Source organism: Mixophyes fleayi, chromosome 7 (assembly GCF_038048845.1).
Source record: "Mixophyes fleayi isolate aMixFle1 chromosome 7, aMixFle1.hap1, whole genome shotgun sequence".
NCBI classification, from domain to species: domain Eukaryota; kingdom Metazoa; phylum Chordata; class Amphibia; order Anura; family Limnodynastidae; genus Mixophyes; species Mixophyes fleayi.
In genome coordinates this window covers 21,900,724-21,914,329 of record NC_134408.1, presented here as the reverse complement: position 1 = coordinate 21,914,329, position 13,606 = coordinate 21,900,724, and the positions used below count along the sequence as shown (strand labels likewise).

At 44.6% G+C, this 13,606-nt stretch overlaps 1 protein-coding gene across 1 annotated transcript; it reads left to right on the top strand.

Annotated features, from left to right (window-relative positions):
• The first annotated feature begins 17 nt into the window (after positions 1-17).
• Positions 18-12,002, top strand: MLST8 (MTOR associated protein MLST8). Its single transcript, XM_075179308.1, has 9 exons — positions 18-121; positions 1,473-1,609; positions 4,809-4,860; positions 6,620-6,782; positions 7,094-7,169; positions 9,661-9,813; positions 10,226-10,350; positions 10,906-11,069; positions 11,497-12,002. The coding sequence occupies exons 2-9, from the start codon at positions 1,478-1,480 to the stop codon at positions 11,613-11,615; spliced, it is 984 nt and encodes a 327-aa protein (XP_075035409.1). The 5' UTR covers positions 18-121; positions 1,473-1,477; the 3' UTR covers positions 11,616-12,002.
• The last annotated feature ends 1,604 nt before the right edge of the window (positions 12,003-13,606 follow it).

Here is a 13,606-nt window from a genome sequence, read left to right as displayed (position 1 = left end):
GAGACAAAATATTCTAATAGCTTGTCCAACATCTAGTACCCTCTGTATTGCTATAACGTCATCGCCAAGTGCATGTGACGTATAAGCCAGTGGGCTGCAGGACGACTGCCAATTAAAGGAGGTGAGACAGTGTCTGTAGGGCTGTTGTGGGTACATGGCGGGTATTGCAGGCTTATGCCAGTTACTTGCTCCCTGACTGTCGTGGAACTACAAGTCCCAGCATCTGTAGCCACCCGTGGACTGGTGGGGCATGCTGGGATTTGTAGTCCCACAACCCCCGGAGAGCTTCAGTCAGCATGTCTCTGAGAATGGGAGAGTTCAGTATGAGGTAGCTGTAAATAAATTGTGATATTGAGGTTTCTTTAATATTTCTAGCATGATGCATGTTATGTATGTGGTTACTGAGGGAGCTCCATCCTATTGAGCTGTATGATAACTGGTCTTCAGTATAGTGACTACACTATACTCATGGCTTATATGTGGATATATTCTTTAACTGTCTATTGATGTAAACTTTAGGTTTGTACTCATTAGTTATAGATGTGTATTTCATGGGCTGAAGCAATAGTCATTAGAATATAGCCTGTTAATTCACTAGGAAAAATGTATATTATTTTGTGCCTAATATTGTTATTATCTCTTATTTATAAGGAGCCACAAAAGGTCCGCAGTGCTGTATATAAAGTTTACAGCAATATACAATACACAAACTGCAACAATCCTTAACACATTACATAATACATATAAAAAAAACTAAATATTACAAAGACCAGACATCTACTATATAACAAATATAGATAACTTGGTAAAGTAGATCAAGTTATTTACGGGATAGTGAGTGAGAGGGATGGTTATGTCCAATGTGAAGTAGGTCTGGGCTCATGAATACAGGGCTGGGGAAGCAGGACTAAAGGTACATAGAGTGACAAAATAGTAGAAAGAGAACATGAGGAGAGAGGACCCTTCCCATGAGCGACAAATAGGTTGGTACTGATTGGGGGACTGGAGGTTATAGCCGAGGCAGAGTAGTTAGAAGGAGGCTGATAGGCTTGAATAAAGAAGGGAGTGTTAAGGGACTAATTTCAGCCTCGTAGAGCAGAGGCTAATCGTGGGAGATCATTCCACAGGCGGGAAGCAGCCCGGATGAAGTCCTGGAGGTCAAAATGGGAAGAGATAATCCGTACAGTAGTGAGGCGGTGGTCCTTGGCAGAGCTGAGGGGGTCTGGAAGAGCATGGTTAGAGATGAGATTTAAGATGTAGGTAAAGGGGAGTAGTTTAAATTTAATGATGTCGGCCATTGGGAGCCAGTGTAGTGAGTGGCAGAAAAATAAGGCGGGCAGCAACATTGAGGATAGATTGAATTGACCGACTGCATTGTCATAAATATTCAGCCCACAAAATGGCTCCCTCTGCTGTGTTTTAACAGCGGGTATACTTTAACAACCGTGTGTTTATGTTTTTGCTCTCTTTAGGAAACATGATGAACTCCTCGCAGGGCACTGTGGGCAGCGATCCCGTCATCCTTGCCACTGCTGGATATGACCACACAGTACGTTTCTGGCAAGCGCATAGCGGCATCTGCACACGCACAGTGCAACATCAAGATTCTGTATCCTTCCATGGCCTCACCCCTACTTTATATTTTATTTTATTTCTTTATATCAGTAGATATGTCAGCAGGCTTATTTATAACTGTTAATAGATTACACTTACCTACTTTCCTTTTTAGGTCCAAAGTACAAGTGGGGGGGGGGGGACCGTGTGATTTGTGTCATCACAGCCCCGCCTGCCACCGATATTCGCTTCGTTGTGCAGTGGGGGCAGTGCTATGATTTAGAGATTTGCAGTGAATCGCATCACCAAGGCCCCACCACACCCATCTCACCAGGGGAGGGGGCAGGATCTGGGAGGGTGGCCTGCTGCTCTCACAAGAAGGAGATCTCCCTGAAACTCGTGACGTTGTGGGAGAGTAGGCTAGTATGAAACAGAAAAAATACAATGGGCAACTTATTCTAGAGAGAGACACTATTTCTAAGAATAAAACAAAACATTTTCTTCATATGAATCCACAGGATGGTGAAAGAGTCAACCCCAACTGGGGAAAATCTGTTAGAATATTTCTTTCTTGATCTAATTTATGACTGGCCAACAGCGGTGAGATCTAGAGTATGAGGACACGAAAGGGAGTTGGGGTCGGGTGAGGGGCGTTGATGGGAGAGGGAGGTGGGATCGGGTGAGGGGTAGTTGATGGGAGAGGGAGGTGGGGTCGGGTGAGGGGTAGTTGATCGGAGAGAGGGAGGTGGGGTCGGGTGAGGGGTAGTTGATGGGAGAGGGAGGTGGGGTCGGGTGAGGGGTAGTTGATGGGAGAGGGAGGTGGGGTTGGGTGAGGGGTAGTTGATGGGAGAGGGAGGTGGGGTCGGTTGAGGGGTAGTTGATGGGAGAGGGAGGTGGGGTCGGGTGAGGGGGCGTTGATAGGAGAGGGAGGTGGGGTCGGTTGAGGGGTAGTTGATGGCAGAGGGAGGTGGGGTCGGGTGAGGGGCGTTGATGGGAGAGGGAGGTGGGATCGGGTGAGGGGTAGTTGATGGGAGAGGGAGGTGGGGTCGGGTGAGGGGTAGTTGATCGGAGAGAGGGAGGTGGGGTCGGGTGAGGGGTAGTTGATGGGAGAGGGAGGTGGGGTCGGGTAAGGGGTAGTTGATGGGAGAGGGAGGTGGGGTTGGGTGAGGGGTAGTTGATGGGAGAGGGAGGTGGGGTCGGTTGAGGGGTAGTTGATGGGAGAGGGAGGTGGGGTCGGGTGAGGGGGCGTTGATAGGAGAGGGAGGTGGGGTCGGTTGAGGGGTAGTTGATGGCAGAGGGAGGTGGGGTCGGTTGAGGGGTAGTTGATGGCAGAGGGAGGTGGGATCGGGTGAGGGGTAGTTGATGGGAGAGGGAGGTGGGGTCGGGTGAGGGGTAGTTGATCGGAGAGAGGGAGGTGGGGTCGGGTGAGGGGTAGTTGATGGGAGAGGGAGGTGGGGTCGGGTGAGGGGTAGTTGATGGGAGAGGGAGGTGGGGTCGGGTGAGGGGCGTTGATGGGAGAGGGAGGTGGGATCGGGTGAGGGGTAGTTGATGGGAGAGGGAGGTGGGGTCGGGTGAGGGGTAGTTGATGGGAGAGGGAGGTGGGGTCGGGTGAGGGGTAGTTGATCGGAGAGAGGGAGGTGGGGTCGGGTGAGGGGTAGTTGATGGGAGAGGGAGGTGGGGTCGGGTGAGGGGTAGTTGATGGCAGAGGGAGGTGGGGTCGGGTGAGGGGCGTTGATGGGAGAGGGAGGTGGGATCGGGTGAGGGGTAGTTGATGGGAGAGGGAGGTGGGGTCGGGTGAGGGGTAGTTGATCGGAGAGAGGGAGGTGGGGTCGGGTGAGGGGTAGTTGATGGGAGAGGGAGGTGGGGTCGGGTGAGGGGTAGTTGATGGGAGAGGGAGGTGGGGTTGGGTGAGGGGTAGTTGATGGGAGAGGGAGGTGGGGTCGGTTGAGGGGTAGTTGATGGGAGAGGGAGGTGGAGTCGGGTGAGGGGGCGTTGATAGGAGAGGGAGGTGGGGTCGGGTGAGGGGTAGTTGATCGGAGAGAGGGAGGTGGGGTCGGGTGAGGGGTAGTTGATGGGAGAGGGAGGTGGAGTCGGTTGAGGGGTAGTTGATGGGAGAGGGAGGTGGGGTCGGTTGAGGGGTAGTTGATGGGAGAGGGAGAGGGAGGTGGGGTCGGGTGAGGGGGCGTTGATAGGAGAGGGAGGTGGGGTCGGTTGAGGGGTAGTTGCTGGGAGAGGGAGGTGGGGTCGGGTGAGGGGTAGTTGATGGGAGAGGGAGGTGGGGTCGGTTGAGGGGTAGTTGATGGGAGAGGGAGGTGGGGTCGGTTGAGGGGTAGTTATTTCTTCTCAGAATGATATTCTTACAATTGGCTTTTAGGGATTGGGAACCATAGTCAGGGATGCAAATTGGCAGCATTGAAATATGTACAGCAGCCTCCCCATCCTTTTATTGTAAAGGGATGTAGGTATATTTTAAAGTGGTTCCGTTATCCTTCAGTAAATGATCTTGCTGGCTTTAAAACGTCAAATATAGATTTGTGTAGAGGCAGAGTTACAGCTACAATGTGTTTTCTTGCAATACTTGAATAATGCTGATTCTCGCTTACCCATCTCATTTGCTTACAGCAGCCACTAGTAAGAAATGGGGGAAATAGATTAATCAAAGAGAAATAACTAAAAAGGAAGACAAATATTCTAGAACAAATGATAAGTGTGATAACACAGGCAATTGTTATATTGCAATGTTATGACAAAATCCGTGCATGGGAGACATAATATATTTACAAATGACAATCTCTTCACTGTACTAGTACTAACCCTGCTGCAGCTCTAGCTCGGCGGCTTACCCAGCCATCTTATCCTGTACATCACGAGCTGCAGTTCCTCCCAGTAAACGGTCAACACAGCTCTCTGTACTGGGCAGAAGCTAGTTTCCTAGCTAAACTGCTAAGGTAAATGGTGTATTACTTGTTCGACTTTACCAATCAATACATTTTTCACCTAAGGCGATTTGGGAGTTGTGAGTTTCACCTAAAAGAACCATGGAAATGTGTTACTTTTAACATCATCATAAATCTCTAATCAAGATGTCCCTTTTATGCAGTAAACTCTCTTTCTAAGTCTATTATCCCATTCTTGAGAAAAGGTTTGTGTGCGTCCCAGAAATCTGTTGTAGATACTGATGCACCAGACGTGGAAAGCTCAGGGCCTACAAGATTCCTAGTCATACTTTTGTTTTCCTTGACTGAGAGTCTTAGCAAGTGAATTCTCTGGAGGTGACCCCAGACCGGAGCATGATCGCAGCTGCAGGTAAGCTGGCCAATATTTCCTTGTTTTATTTCATGCATATTCCATTTTTCCATCTGTCCCGGTGATCTTAGCCAGTTGTGGATAAAACCTAACGTAACATTTCCGACCCTCTCGGCAACAAAGATTTTAGCGCAGCATAAAGCAGGTTCCTACTAACATTATTAGTATGTAAGCAAGAGAGAGAGAGAGCTAAGGTCCAGACCTGAACCCCTAGCCTAAATCTAAGTTCTTATTGGATCTGAAGTCCCCTTAGAGTGGTAGGTGAGCATCCTTAATTTGACCAGGGTACCTAATCTGAAAAAATATTAACAGCCAATTTAGCAAGGACTCGCTCAGTAATAGTGTTTTGTTTATCAGTCTGGAATCGTACTGATAATATTTATGTTCCAGAACCTTCAACTCTGGTACCTATTTTAGGAAACCCCACCTTTACCCCGGGCCTTGCGTCCACATTCTCTGCTCCCTGGCTGGCGGGTGGCGTCAGATTTCTCAGCAATATAACTCGTTTACCCACATTTCCCCAATTTTCTGATCTCCACACCTCTCTGCATTTCTCACATACACATTTTTATCAATTTTTACAAACAAAGGGTTTTTTGGGCGCCACGGGACCCTTCACTTCTTTTGAGACACCCTTCATGAGACGAGCCTCTACCAAAGGTTTGGTCTCTTTATACTTTATACTGAATTCTCTTCACCCCCATTGATGACCGCCATGAACACACATGGGAATCTGACAATAGTGAAGCTCTGGACAGATAGAAGTGGTCTAAGATTTGGGAGTGAACAGCATCCAGCTCTATCTGTTCATAGATCAAGGAGCATGTCTACAAATTATTATATCGTCTGCACTATTTTCCCACCAAATGTCAGATTTCTTCTGATGCCTCTGATAGATGCTGAAGCAACTTTTTAAATATCTGGTGGTCGTGACCCAAATTGTGCAACTTTTGGTCTACACTCAGACGCCTGACCCTCTCTGTCCTGCAATTTGACATCCCGCTCACGCCAAACACTACTTACTGCCCCTGACTGTGCAAAGCACCAACTTAAACTTTTGCATCATTTTATCTCTGCCGCCACTTGCCAGCTTGTGGAGGACTGGAATCCTCCAGCTCCCCTTTCCTTTGCAGCAGTTGTTAAATGCATATATGGCCGCTATTATAAACAACTAAGATCTTGGAACCTTGGGCAATTCACAATAACATCCATTTGCCCCTAACTTATCCACTTTACAATTACTTTTTGTTATTTCAAGCCTCTCCCCCTGGGCTCCAATCCAACCCCACTCTCCCTTTTATTCTCTCTCATTTCTCTTTTTAAAAAAAAGTTAAAAAAAAAAGCCATAACTAAGCTCAATTTTCCTGCAACTTTTGAGATTTTTTCGATTGCTTTAATTTATTCTAAATTCATTATATTTTACCTAATTTATTTGTACCGTAATAGTTTGACGATTGTATGACTTTGAATAAAACAAGATAAAAAATAAAATAAAAAGCTGAAGATTCCAAACTGAACATCGTTGATTGTGCTGTTTTCCGCCTATAAGTCAACGTCTGTCTCAGCAGTAGGGCAAGTGGTTTCAGAAGCTGCCAGGGTATGCTGGAATATGTAGTTCCCCAGCGGCTGGAGAATATCAGGTTGTGCCAGCTTGATTTAAAGTTTGAGACATCAGATAATTAAATGCCTCTGGCTTTCCATATGTAAACGGGTAGATGTGCCCATTTTTCGTGTCAATGATTTATGCACTGGTCCTCAGGGTATCAGCACATCCGCATGTACGATCTGAACTCCAACAACCCGAATCCTGTCATAAACTACGACGGAGTGAGCAAGAACATCACCTCTGTTGGGTTCCACGAGGATGGACGCTGGATGTACACAGGAGGGGAAGACTCTATGGCTAGAATATGGGACCTGAGGTATTCCATCTGTTTGGTGAAAGGGAGGTTATATAAAAGTGCAGACCTCATGTGAGATAGCTTGTTATGTTTCACAAGTATATATAGAAGCACTTAGCAGTGTTTTCACCTTCCATTAACTTGAATTCATTGGTTTGTACTAAATATTATGCTTTAGCTGTCTTTTTATGTGCTCTGTGAGTTGAATATAGTTGTGATAGAGCACTTCTGTGTCATATCCAAGGGCCGCTGAATAATAACCTGCCTAATGGTAAGTCAGTCATTTTGAAATATGACTCGAATGACCACCACTGTGATTGCTTTTTGTGCAGGTCCCGGAACCTTCAGTGTCAGCGAATCTTCCAGGTGAACGCACCGATCAACTGCGTTTTTCTCCATCCCAACCAGGTAACCACCTCGCTGACCAGCATAGATTTACTCATACCTGCAGACCTGTCCTCTGAGAGATGTGGATGTTAGGGAGGTCAGCGCGCCTTGTATACCGCTGCATGGCGACACTGACGCGCAGTGACGTGATGGGTACGCATTGCCACAGGCCTCTACCGCTGCACGTAGTTACAGTTTGCATCACAAGGTAGCAGCGGGGTGCAGTTATGATGTGAATAACCTCACCCTGCCTTTATCCCTGGGCACTTTTCCCACTGTCCAGATGACTTTCCCAGGAGACTGAGAGCACGCCCAGTAATCCGGGAGTATCGCCATCATGCCTTAACTCCCAAATACTACTCTCCAGTGTTTGTGACAGCTATACTGTATAATCTCCAGGAATAGGGAAGTCAATACAGCACCACCTGGTGGCAAGTCAGTTACTGCATGCTTATCACTTTCCTATCCCAAAATATAAAGGTATACAACATTCATCATCATCATCATCATCCCCATTTATTTATATAATGCCACTGATCTCGCAGCGCTGTACAGAGAACTCACTCACATCAGTCCCTGCCACATTGGAGCTTAGTCTAAATTCCCTAACATACACACACAAACAGAGACTAGGGTCAATTATGATAGCAGCTAATTAACCTACTAGTATGTTTTTGGAGTGTGGGAGGAAACCAGAGCACCAGGAGGAAACCCACGCAAACACGGGGAGAGCATACAAACTCCACACAGATAAGGCCATGGTCGGGAATCGAACTCATGACCCCAGCGCTGTGAGGCAGAAGTGCTAACCACTAAGCCACCGTTTATTATAAATATTGGTCATATACCCTATATACTTAAGATCTGTATGTACTCTGTGTCCACCAAAAATGCACCAAAATTCTGACCTGTTGTTTAAGTACTCTCGTTCTGATTGTTTTGTGGCGTAAACGTTGTGCAGGTACTAAGAGGTAATGCTGTGACCTCCCCCCTCCCATTATGTTACATATTTAGGAAGCACTGTACCTGAGCACTATCATCGCCTCTGCAGGGAGCACATTAAACAACCACGGAGGTGCATTAGTAGAATTCAGAGCTGAGCTTTTCCTACCTGCTGAAAATCATTTTAATTCCAAGAAAACATCTCCTCCTGTCTGTCTTACAGTGCATCAGAGATGAGATATACAGAATAAAGTACTGTCCTCTGCCAAGGTTTAATGATCCCTATTTTTTGCTATCGGTTGCTGTCCGATTCCTCTGTGTTCTCTGGCATCACTTAATATTCCGTTTTGGTTTCACTCGCGGGATGAAGATACGTGTCCCCTCTTCTTTCCACACGTGATACATATTGTTTTCAAGCTCTTTTTTTTTGTTTTAGGACGTTGATATTTTACTCTTGGATAGGTCAGGTACGCACCAGCAGCTGGGTTTTACATGACAGATAAGCCTGTGGACACAATGATTCCTTGTTACTCGGGAGATTTGCCCATGTACAAAGCTCTCTTGTGTCGGAAGAGAACAAGAGTGTATTACTTACGCCCAGCCCCGGCCTTGTCCCTTTCCCGGAGGACTCCTGGGACCAGACCGTTTAAAGAGAAAACGCACCCGATTTATAAATACTTTATTTTACGATGTTCGGTATAATAGATATGAGTATGTCATCCTGCATACAGAACCTCACTTTCACCTCCGTTCTGTTTATTTACATTTATAAAGTCGCGTGGGAGCTGCCATTTTGCTTGCTGAAGAAAAATGTCACGTCGGCCATAAATTGCCCTTTCTATTACTGTATTTGTACACGTTTCCTATTATTAGAATAAAATATCTCCTTCCAGAAGACATTAATGGCAAAATACACATTGTTGGTCCCTCAGACTAAACTGCAGTTTTATAAAAGTTTTTGTTCAAACTTTTAGTGACTTTAGAGATAAAGTTATTGTTCTTATGCATGTATTACGCAGCTAGACCAGTCTGTTTAGTGAGGAGAAAAATAATAAACAACGCAAAATCACTGGTAAAAATAAATTGTTGTTAAAGAGCTGAAAGAAAATCACCGTAAATGACAGACACCGTTCGCCTGCACACAGTGGAGGCAGCCATTTTATGGGCCGAGCTCAGTGACACCAATGGTTCTGGTACGTATCCTTAAAATGGCAGCCTGCACTGTGTGTAGAGGATGTGTTCACACTTAGCTTGCATAATATAGTCATACAGTGCAAACACCAGTACAAACCTACATGTTCTGCATTGTGAGTGGAGTTTCCGGAAGTTTCATAGTAGTTGGGAAGGAAGGCCAGGGCCTCACGGCTCTATCCTGAGGTAACGGTGGCTGCATAGGCCCTGCAGTGCGTGTGTCTGTAGGGGGAGGCCACATGAAAACTCATTTTACCTGTATTTAGTATATGTAGCGTTATTTAACCCATCTATTTATTGTTTCCAATTTTTTCATTTTATTGCAGCTTCTTTGTCTATATTCTGCTCTGATATTTAACCGTTCCCATTCTCTCCTCAGGCTGAACTCATTGTTGGTGACCAGAGTGGGGCCATTCACATATGGGATCTCAAAACCGACCAAAACGAGCAGCTTATTCCCGAGGCCGACGCGTCTGTCAATTCTGTCCACATCGACCCAGATGCCAGTTACATGGCGGCCGTCAATAGCTCGGTGAGTTTCTGGCCTACTAATCCTGTGTTTCTTTGTGTTTTGTAATTTAATTGATTTCATTTGTTTTTTTTACCTTAAAAATATTTTATTGAAGTGCAAATATACAACCAGCTACCTATGTACAAAAAGACCCTTCATGTGGTGTGCTAAAGTAACTATTAACAACTAAAGGTATAATAGAATTCTTGTTACAGGAATTGTATTAACTTCTATAAAGGTGTTACTAAACCATCTAGCAGAGTTAAGCTTGCCAATAGAGCCATTGTTTTTATCTCCGTCCCATAATCCCTTTATCTCTGCCCAAATCCCCACTGTCAGTCATATTCATGTGACACGTTAGGCTGACTTTACTGCATTGGAGGGGGGAGCACTTAGAGATATAAATGTCTTGTAAACTTATATTTGATCTCAGGGAAACTGCTTTGTTTGGAACCTGGCCGGAGGCCTCGGAGAAGACCTGACGCAGCTCATCCCCAAAACCAAAATCCCATCACACAAACGCTGCGCGCTCCGCTGTAAATTCAGCCCAGACTCCACGTGAGTGTGTGCTCAGCTGACACAGTTTTATTTATTCTAAAATCTGATTATGTAAGGAGTTATGTTCCCTCAATGCACAATATAAAACCACCTAGTTCTTTCTTCTAGTAAAACGTCATTGTTTTCTGAAACAAATGTCACACATGTAATCAATCTTATAGTAAGTGCAATTTAAAACTGGCAAAACAAACAGGGTTAAAACAAGTATTTATTTGTGAGGAGGAATGGTTATCGCAATGGTTTCCTATTTGTTACTGAATGTATAAAGCCTGTAACCTGCACAGAGCGGAGGGAGACGTTGTTGGGCTGGGCCAATCATTATGAGAATACAACCTAGGAGCCAATGACATCACTCAGAATGCAGCCTTACAGCTCCCCTCCACCCTCTGCTAACTCCTTCCCTTTCAGGAATTACTCCTCTAGATATTTAGTTTGAGGTTGATGAGATTAGTTTCATCAGAAGCCAAATTGAAGAATATACATATATGTAAAAAGAAAAACAAATGTGAGGTGGTTTTGTAGGCCTTATTGATGATACAGTGTCCTCTTTTCTAGGCTCCTGGCCACGTGCTCGGCTGATCAGACCTGCAAAATATGGAGGACCTCAAACTTCTCGCTGATGACAGAGCTGAGTATTAAGAGCAATAATCCTGGAGAGACGTCGCGTGGCTGGATGTGGGACTGCGCTTTTTCTGGGGACTCGCAGTACATTGTGACAGGTACGAAGCTCTAGTGTACCCTACAAACAGGGTGATTAAATCAAAGGAGATCCCCCCCCCACAAAGAGGTAATGAAATGTTGACACAAAGTTTAGTGAAAAATCCTTAACTAAATCCCCCTCGTATAGATGGGGGGGCCCCAACAATCAGAGAAACCCATCCCACTACCTGACGCGAGATCAGCCTGCCAGGGAAAGTGAGCGTACTTTGTATACAAATATATTTCTCTATAACTCCATAAGTTGATTAATATGGGGAAGCTTTAGACAGTAAGGTTAGTGTGCCTTTAAGTACCGCTGCACCAAGATCTGCAACAACAGAAGTTCTATGAGATTAGCATAACACAAGTTCACAGGGTTTTAAGTAAAAAGACAGCTTTGTTTTCCTACACTAGAGATCTCTAACGTTGTCTGTGCTCCCTCCCCAGCATCATCCGATAACCTGGCTCGACTTTGGTGCGTAGAGACCGGTGAGATCAAGAGAGAGTACAGCGGGCACCAGAAAGCCGTAGTGTGTCTGGCTTTCAATGACAGTGTGCTGGGGTAACAAGAGACTGGCAGCAGCGGCCACCGGCACCCAGGGTTCAGTCCGGGTATCAACAACCGCATGCCACCCGGGTAACAGGACATAACAAAGATATACACTCGGACAAAGATTATGTCAGACTTTGGACTCTTCACTTGATAAGAATACTGTTTTTGAGTCCCGGATTGGTTGACAGCGGAGATGTGATTGACAGCGGAGATGTGATTGACAGCGGAGATGTGTTTGACAGCGGAGATGTCACATGTTGGCTGCGCACTGACTGGCAGAATGATGTATAATTCTTTATGAAACAATTCTGTCATTACAGGTAAAATACATTTGGAGACTCCACTCCTGTTTTTATAATCTGTGCAATATCTGTTCAAATAAAGCAGTACTTTACTGGGAGTGTCGTCCTCACAATGTGTATCTGTTTAAGTTAAAAAATAAAACAGACAATAATTGATTACATAAGTATTCACCCCTTTTGCTAAGATAGACCTAAATAGTGGAGTTCACCTGTTTACAATTAAAGTTTTTTTTATTGATATAAATACACCTCCCTCAATTTAAGAAGCAGTTTCCAAACAAGAGCTTTATTGTGAAGATCTAAGAACATTCAAAGCAAATCCAAAAAAAGTGTATTGAAAATACACTTATTGGAATAGGTCACTATTCCACACGTGGAATCACACACGGTATGGTTCTTCTTTAGGGACTAGAAAACTTGTCACAACAGAGGGCAAAGTGGGTGAAGGAAGATATAGACACATCTTTAAGGAAAACCTGCTGTGGTCTGCAAGACATCTAGGACCTGAAAGATCATTTATATTCCAGTAGGACCATGGCCCAAATCAAAGCTATATTATAGTGGCTTAAATACAAAACAAGCTTCTGGATTGGCCCAGTCTACCTCAATCTAATTGAGATTCTGTTAAATGATTTTAAAATTGGTCATCATCCAACCTAATGGAATATAACAATTCACCAATGGTCACCATCCAACCTAATGGAATATAACAATTCACCAATGGTCACCATTCAACCTAATGGAACCCAACAATTCACCAATGGTCACCATTCAACCTAATGAAACTGGAGTAATTATGCATAGAAGAAGGGGAGAAGATTGCAGTGTCCAGATGTCCCATTCTCTGGTAGAGACTCACCCAAACAGGATCACAGCTGTAATTGCAGCTACAGGTGCGTCTACCAGGTATTTAAACAAAGGGGGTTAATACTTATGTATTTAATAGTTGTCTCTTTCATTTGTAATGAATTGAAAAGAGATTTTGAAGGTGTCTTTATTTGCCATTACACAGTATTTTGTAAAAATCAATGGGAAGAACTCCTATGTAAATTCATTTAGATTCCTTGATGTAAGAAAATAAACGGTTAAAAATACCAAAAGGGGGGTAAATAAGTTTTATACGTTCTTCTTCTGTAGGTGGAGGTTATTCACAAGTCTACATTTTCACAGCTTCATCCCTCCATGGTTGAGTCGAAATTATTATCTCTGCAATTATTCTCCCTTAACGGTTTCTGGCACTAGCTAAACTGTACCTTTCCCTACGTGTACATCGTACGAGCTGAAGTATTCACAACGTTTACACTGACATCCACCCGTATTCCAGTAACTCAAATATTCATCATCTCTATCTACTTTTAGCATTTGAATCTCTTGTGTATCTCTACACTTGTTGCTTCTCTGTTACTGTAGACTCCATCATCAGCTAACTAACGATAGGTTTAGTATGGGCACTGTGCACTCTACAAACCAGCCCTCTACACTATTGTATAGTAGAGAATGATGTAGTGCTTCACTGTATAAAATGTACTTACAAGCGTAATGAGACACTAATATTCACGTCTTTAGGCGGCGTTGCACAAATGTAATATACAAACTTTATTGAACAACACAGGGCACTCTCTCGAGCATGGATAGGTCTACAGTCATTACATCCATGTTTAATATATTTCACCAACTCCAGCTTGTATGGACTACACTACAA